Source organism: Pristiophorus japonicus, chromosome 11 (genome assembly GCF_044704955.1).
Source record: "Pristiophorus japonicus isolate sPriJap1 chromosome 11, sPriJap1.hap1, whole genome shotgun sequence".
Classification (NCBI taxonomy): Eukaryota; Metazoa; Chordata; class Chondrichthyes; family Pristiophoridae; genus Pristiophorus; species Pristiophorus japonicus.
The window spans coordinates 70,459,712-70,467,953 of record NC_091987.1 but is presented as its reverse complement, the minus strand read 5'-3'; the positions used below and the strand labels follow the sequence as shown (position 1 = coordinate 70,467,953).

General features: G+C 41.2%; 1 protein-coding gene across 1 annotated transcript in view; it reads left to right on the top strand.

Annotated features, from left to right (window-relative positions):
- The window catches only part of gdap2 (ganglioside induced differentiation associated protein 2), a 59,547-nt gene that overhangs the window by 24,953 nt on the left and 26,352 nt on the right, over nt 1-8,242 (top strand). Inside the window, exons 3-6 of the mRNA XM_070893513.1 lie at nt 1,287-1,440; nt 2,235-2,323; nt 4,427-4,503; nt 7,323-7,482. Of these exons, the coding sequence (XP_070749614.1) occupies nt 1,287-1,440; nt 2,235-2,323; nt 4,427-4,503; nt 7,323-7,482 (480 nt within the window). The remainder of the gene's footprint in view (nt 1-1,286; nt 1,441-2,234; nt 2,324-4,426; nt 4,504-7,322; nt 7,483-8,242) is intronic.

Here is an 8,242-nt window from a genome sequence, read left to right as displayed (position 1 = left end):
GAGAGAGAGAGGGGGGGGGGGGGGGAGAAGGGGGGGGGAGGAGGGAGAGAGAGAGGGGGGGGAGAGGAGAGGAGAGAGAGGGGGGGGGAGAGAGAGAGAGAGAGGGGGGGGGAGAGGAGAGAGAGGGGGGGAGGAGGAGGGAAGAGAAAGGGCGGGGGGGGAAGAGAGGGCGGATGGGGGGGGAAAAGAGGAGAGAGAGAGAGAGTGAGTGGGGGGCAGGCGAGAGCGAGAGCCTGGGGGGGGGGGGGGGGGTGGAGAAAGAGAGAGCCGGGTGTGGTAGAGAGAGAGAGAGAGAGAGCCTGGGGTGGGGGGGGGGAAAGAGAGCAAGTGGGCGGGGGTGGGGAAGAGAGCAAGCGAGAAGGGGGGGGAGAAATTTGGGAGGGATCTTGGGGATGGGGGGGGGTGGGGGATAGGAGAGTGAGAGAGTGCCTCGAAGGCGGGGAGAGGAGGAAAGAGAGCCAGGAGAGAAAGCTTGGGGGGGGTGGGGTGGGATGACAAAAGAGTGACTGGGTAGAGGGGGAAGAGAGAGACACGGCTGGGGGGATCGGAGGGGAGAGAGGGAACTCTGGAATGACAGATCATGTTTCTCCAACCCCCTTACACCCACACCCGATTTCTCAAAGCTCGATGCGTGTGTTACAAGGGCCATCGTTGGAGTGGATGAAATCCAGAAGTCATGACACTGTCACTATTCACTTCATACCCGATGAACCTGTTAACAATCCACACACAATGCCCCATCTATGGCGGGAGGGCGGTGTAAGATCATGCACTTGCGCTTGGGTAAGAGACTTTCCCCAGCACTTGCGGTAGGGTAAGGGACTTTGGTTGCTGGAGGGATGCACTTTCACTGGGGTAAAGGTCTTCGGCTGGGGGAGGCAGCACTTGCACTGGGTAAGGGACTTCGGCTGGAACTTGGTGGCTTTTGGGGAGATCTATCCTCTGGCTTCTGAAGTCAAAATGAATCGAGTTACAATTTGCAAAGTCAGTCGGAACTTGGGCTGGATGGTTCCAGTTACACATTCCAGAGAAACTTCAGGGTGTGGCTTATCCTCCAAGGGGACCAATCAGCAATAGGTCATGGGATAATGGAGAGCCAATCAAAGATGAGGTGTCCATTTTGGCAGTACAAATCGGCAAATCCTGAGAATATACATCAGTACTTGTGTCATCTAAGGAGGTTGTTAAAAATAGAGTTTGTTGACACCTTCTGGTCATGTTATGCATCACAGACAGTAGCTCTTGGATTTCTGTAGTCTGAAATATGGAACATCTTTTATTTTAAGGGTGCCGCACAGGTGAGGCGAAGATGACCAAAGGGTTTAACTTGGCCGCAAGGTTTATTATCCACACAGTAGGACCGCGGTACAATGCTAAATACAGAACAGCTGCTGAGAGCTCTTTGTACAGCTGCTACAGGAGTGTACTTCTGCTGGCCAGGTAAAAAGTCTTGAAAGATACCAGTAATTGGTTTCATAGCTACAGAAGCAGAGACAACGAAGACTTAGTCTCTCACTTGCCACATAAGATCTTATTTTCAATTCCCTTTATTACTAGGCAGCATATGAGCATGGGCTGAATTATCTTTCTATGGAGACCTACCCAGACCTAAAGCATTTTTCCATTTTACTGGAAACTTCTATCTGAAGTAGATACCAAAATGAATCCAGTACTAAAGCAGTGTTTTGGGCGTTCATTATTTTGGTCCTGATTTCAAAGTGACTTTCCCTCGATTCCAGAATGTAATATATAAGTGGTGACGTAGGCTGACATTCTATTTCATTTTTACATTCTATCTCCAGTTTCTATTAATTGACCTAGGAAAGGACAGCAAAATGATAAATTTACGGATGCGGAGGTACTGTACTTCACGTGCAAAGGCTGACTATTAAACAAAATAATTGTTTTGATATCAGTGAACTAGGCAAGAACAAGGATGTGCAGTAAAAATGCACACCTGATCTGAACTGTATTCCAGATAAAATATTGGGGGAGTCTATTATTCTAAGAGTCAGACTGGGTTTAAGATGCAGTATGTCTTCTAACAGTGTTGTCCTTTTTTAAATCCTATTATTTGTAAAGAAATTCTAATTTTATTGTGCTGTTTTTAGTACTTGTATAGTCTTTGTTTGTCCATGTTTGTGTACATTAGTGAAACTGACCCTACACATTCTGAAAATAATGGAAGGGAAATTGTTGAACCATCCTGATTTGTTTCTTTTGACCTGTTGTAGGGAGCATTCAATGTCCTCAGTGGGATTTTGTACCATCAATACACCAAAAAGAGGCTACCCTTTGGAGGATGCTACCAACATTGCTCTGAGTATGTGTTGCTATCTGATAACTTTGCGGAGGGCCAGAGACAGAATATTGAGATAAATTTTGTAATCCTTTTGCCATTTTCAAAGTAATGGTTACTTTCTGTCATGCAACCTCGATTTAAAAATGGCTGGAGATGAATGCAAGATAATTTTAATCAAAACTGGCAAACCTCTTGAATGTGATTTGTGCGTCAACTGTACATACTGCGGTAATCTTTCAAATTATAGACCTTCATTAGGATTGCAATGTCTTCAGGTTGCCAGAAGTCACACTGCCACCACTAATAGAGCTTTTTGTCACAATACTGGGTCCAAATCTGTTTTAATTGATGTGATTTACTTAACGATGAATTCACTTTTTTTAATGTTTTCAGGTTGCGCATTTATAGTGTCACTCAAATAGGTCATGTAAAATTTCTCCCACCCCCACAACATTCCCAGCTGTTTTTCATAGAAGCAACAGAAGCATGGAATTTACTAGAGAAAATGTAGAAAAGATACTGAAATTTGTTGCATCAGTAATGGACCTTCCCCTTATTACTTTTATAAAGACATTGAAGAAAGGCCTTGGAGAGGGTACAGATGAGGTTTACCAGGATGATATGAGGGACTTCGGTTATGTGGAGAAATTGCAGAAGCTGGGATTGCTCTCCTTTAGAGCAGAGAAGTTTAAGGGAAGACCTAATGGAGGTATTCAAAATTATGAGAGATTTTGATCAACCAAGTAGGAAGAAACCATTTCCTCTGGTAAGTGGGGCAGTAACCACAGGTCACAGATTTTTTTTAAATAACAAAAGAGGGGAAATACCTGAAACTTTAGAAGCAGATTCCATAGGAACCTCCAAAAGAGAACTCATTATCAGGGTTATGGGGAAAAAGCTGGGGTGTGGGACTAAATTGGAAGCTCTTTCAAAGAGCCGGCACAGGCAAGACTGGCTGAGTGGCCTCCTTCTGTGCTGTAAGATTCTATGGGCTAGAATTTCCGAACAATCCACCAACGCCCAATTGCCGCCCAAAATACCGCTAAGATTCCCAAAATTATTGCCGATGAAAAGTTCCCCCAAAGAAAGAAAAGAATCGGCCCAGCAGGAAAAAAAATGGCCATTGCACCCTGATTCTCGGCAAAAAAATAGAATCTTGGGCTGATTGCGTGGTTCCTAAAAACAAAAAGGGCGATAATTACTTAAATTACTAAAAGTTTACACCGAGGCTGCGGGTTGGGCCTAGGAGGAGAAAATCACAAAAAATCATGAAAACATTCTCTGGACTCTGTTCACTTAAATCACAAGAGAATTAAAAAATAATTAGTAAAAAAAACAATTACTATGAGCGATAGTATGGACGGTGCACGCCGGAGATCCGCTCCCCAGCAGTACTTCGAAACCGCCGCCGGAACTCAGCTGGGGAATTTTATGCCGACCCGGTTCTTGCCCAAAACAGCCAATACCGCCGAGAATTTTGGTGGTGAAGCACTGCAAATTTTAACCCGATAACTCAGATTTCCCCAACCATTTCAAAAATGTAAATCTGTTTAACTAGTAGTGATGGTATTGATGACTAAGCTTAAAGGAGTTTCTGAACCAAGTAGTATGAAGAAGCTAATTGAACATACACACTTGAAATTGCAAGATTACTGAAGGTGTTTGTAGTAACTGTTGATAAATGTGCTTTATTAGTGTCAGTTTTCCTGTGCCCTGGTCAAACTGTTTAGCAGTTTATTCCTGATGACTGCCATTTTATTGTATTCAAACTCAAATCATTCAGTAATTCACATTAAGCAATGTTAATAACAAAATGTGAATTTAGCGCTTAAAATATTATTTGAAATTAAAATTAGATAATGTTTCATTTCACTCTAAGACACGTTAGAAATACAATCAAACATCATTTTAGTATGTTTATTTCAAGTTTGAACTTCTGTTTATATAATTGCCTACACTAGCACAATCTATCTGACACTCTCCATTCTTTGACCACGCTGCTAGTGGAAGAGCTATAAAATTTAGAGGGAGGCAAAATTAATATCTGCTGTCTTTTTTTTCCAAAGGAAGGTGGGTATCCAATTAAAGTTTATAATCTGTAATATTTCGTCGTTTAATTTTCAGGAACAGTTAGACGATTTTTGGAGAAACACGGAGACACTATTGAAACTGTTGTTTTTGCAGTTACAGATCTAGAAGAGGTAAATAATCCATTATTTTAGTTGTGGTCTTAAACTTTAAATATGACGTTTAAACAATTAGAACAACCTTTGTCATCGCTTCTTGCTGGGGGTTTTTTCCATTTTTATGGGGCTCTTTATTTAAAGTGACAGTTGTCATTTACTTGTGTTAATCTGTATGAAAAAGCTCAATGAACATAAGAAATAAGAATAGGAGTAGGCCATACGACCCCTCGAGCCTGCTCTGCCATTCACTAAGATCATGGCTGATTCCACATCAATTCTACTTTCTCGCCCCATCCCCATATCCATTGATTCCTTTAGTGCCCAAAGCTCTATCGATCTGCCTTGAATATACTCAACGACTGAGCATCCACAGCCCTCTGGGGTAGAGAATTCCACAGATTCACAAGTGAAAACATTTCTGCTCATCTCAGTCCTAATTGGCCAACCCTTTATCCTGAGACTATGGTCCCTAATTCTTGACTATAACGCCACGAGAAACAGCCCATCGACATCTACCCTGCCAGGCCCTCTTAAGAATGTTATATGTTTCAATGAGATCACCTCTCATTCTTCTAAACGCCAGAGAATATAGGCCCATTCTACTCGATCTCTTCATAGGACAGCCCTCTATCCCAGGAATCAATCTAGTTAAACTTTGTTGCACCCCTTCTAAGGCAAGTAGGTAAGGAGACCAAAACTGTACCCTGTACTCTGGGTGTGGTCCCACCGAAGCCCTAGATCACCTGCCATTGCAGTCAAAGTAACAAGGAGATATTGGTGCTGGCAGAGACGGTGTTGGCTGACAATTCCTACTACAATTATTTGCAGTTTGTGATGGTTGTTTTTGTTTTGGCCATGGTTTATACAGCCCCATAAAGGTCACTGAAGCAGTTTCTTCTCCGCTTCCCTTTATGGACAGTCCCTAGCCACTAGGTGATGTGGTGGTCCCTGCCAAAAAGTCAACAGGCCTTCAAGTACACTTTTGATTTTTAAACAAGTTAAAATGTGTGCAATTTCTAAAGCATGGGCACTGTGATCATATTACCGGATCACGCTGGAAAGGAGTTTTGAAACGTAAATTCATTAAAGGTGTTAAAAGCTTATAATTGTGTCATTGTGCATGCTGGTTATACAATAAAAATGTTTTTAAGTCTTTAACTAGCAACACATTGACCTGTTTTAGGTGAGGGAATTGAAAAAATGCACATTGGTGCAGTAAGAGGCAACTATTGTTGTGGTTGGAGTTAAAATGATTCTCTAACAAAAAAGCATTTTTTTTTTAAATAACTCCATGCCAATGTTTAAAAGATTCCAAACTTTTGTTTGACAGTAAACCTACTCCGCAGTGACTGGCCGCTCTATCAGGACCACTAAAACATAGCCGTGGGGAATAACAGCGAATGAACAGCATTCACTGTTATTACCCCTCTGAAACTGGACACAACTTCAGGGTGTAGCGCATGTGCATCCTAAAGCGGAAATCCTGAAGTTGTGATCAGTCATTCACTGCTCTTACACTGGTTGCGTTGTGGCCGCCCCTCTTTCTCCCATCCTCTCTGGATTAGGTGTACCTGGTGTTTTAACAGTGTATTGACTGCTAACGTTTTGTGTAGTGTCAAATTTATCCATTTTAATAAAAATGAAAATTTTTAAGAAACTTACATTTTTTAAACATTTTTTGAAAACTTTGTTAATCTTTAAGTTTATCTTTTCCCCGTGTGAGAGCCCCAATCTTTGTTTTGCTCTCCACCATTTTTAAAAAGTTAGAATCAAAGGAGTTTACCCACTTCCTGGTTTGCTGTCTGAGAGAATTCTGCATTGTGGTTAGCTCTTGGATAGCTTGTTAATGACACAGCAGCTCGAGTTACAGGATACCCACTAAACTACACAGATTTCAACTGCCTTTGTTTCACCGCTGACCGCAACTTATGGGCCAGTGTTTCCACACTGAGCCTTGGCTCCCCACGCCCAAATGAAGAAACTGCATTTTAGCATCTAGCCTCAAATAGCAAGAATTTGGTGATTCCAATCAGAAGGGAAGCTGCTACATAGTAAGATTTGTTTTCTTTCTAATCGAGATATTGGGAGGGCTTATCTTAGAGTATTTGTTTAAGGCACATTGATTATTGGTGCAGACTAAATTGAGATTTATTCACGAATGGTTCCATGGGATACCTAACCTTAGACTGCTTTGTGCAGACAGCATGTGTCCTTTCCTCAATACTGATGCACCTTGCTTCCAAGAACAAAAATTCGCAAACTTAAGAAAAAAAGCATTGCCTCTGGACTTAGATAAAGACTATGAAATGTTGTACTTTTGTAGTTTAATTTCTTCATCAGCTCTGCAATACACTGCATTATGATTTCATATTCATATATGGTATTGTAAATAAGTATAATCATTTTCCACCACCAAAACAAGTTTGTTGGTTGTGATCAGCAATGCACATGTTTGTGTTCTAATGCTATGTAATCAGAGTGGTGGAAGATGTTTCCTAAAAGTGAGACTGGGAGGACCAGAGGGTTCAAATTAATGCAAAATTGAATTTCAACCCGATATTGAAAGGAATATTTTACTTCAATGAGATGGAGGGGTTAGAATACTCTGGCAGGCAAGGTTGTAGAGAAAGCCTTTAAGGATTATTCAAGATGCATTTGGATGCGAGGCTATGGGACTTGGCACTCAATATTAGTTTGATGGCGTTGTTCTTTTCTGGACTATTCTTGTATATCTTTTTCCAGTAGTAATTCAAAAACTGAAGCATTTACAGCTTGAACAACATCCTTGGGAGGGGGGGAACTATGGCTTTAACAATCGCTATCACTTCCCACAGGCTACATATATGAAGTTGATGCCTCTTTATTTCCCGAGATCCTTGGAGGAAGAGAGGAGATGTCTGCCAATTCTCCCTGCTGATGTAGGGAATGCTGAAGGAGAGCCAGTCATTGCAGAACGTCAGATCCGAATATTGGACAAACCAGGCATTCCACATTGTGAGTGTTGCTTTATAAATATTTTTTGAAAACTTCTTTTGAAGAAACATTTTTGAGACAGTAATATATTTTGTTTTACAGGTTGGTGCATGGGTAAGGTATTCAATCCAACTGGATGATCAGAAAAGATCATTTTTTTTCTTTAGCCTGGCTAAAAAGCTGTTTTATCAAGCACTAATCTTCAGGGTTTCTCCTGCTAGGTTAATCATGCTGTGCTGTGCTCTGCCTGCTGAAGTAATCTTGTATCCTCTATTGCATTGTGGTTATTAGCTAGAAATGTGATTTAAAAAAAAAAAAACATTTCATCTGCCAAGGAACATGATGTTTTGAGTCACAGCTTCAAATGTTGCATTAGTTATAGAATGCTGGTTCCTTTATTTCCATTTTGTCTGTTTTGATTTGGTTGATAATTCAAGGGAGGCTAAATGAGCTAAAACTCATGTATTGCTAAAGTGTCCCAAGCAAGATTGGCAAACTCAGTTTGTAAAAACCAGCAACATAGATGTTGTTTGGAACTCAGTCCTTAAACATAGTTGGACATAAAGAGGTATTGAAGGCTTTTCATCTGATTTGATTGCCATTTCCTCCCTTAGGAAATAAGGTTACTAACCAAGCTTTCTGCACTGGGATAGATAAAGCAATAAGCTGAAATAGTAACAAAAGAGCTACTTTACATTAGTAAACAGTCTCAAGGCACTTCACAGGAGCGTTATCAAACAAAATTTGACACTGATCCAAATAGAGATGTTAAGGTAGCTTG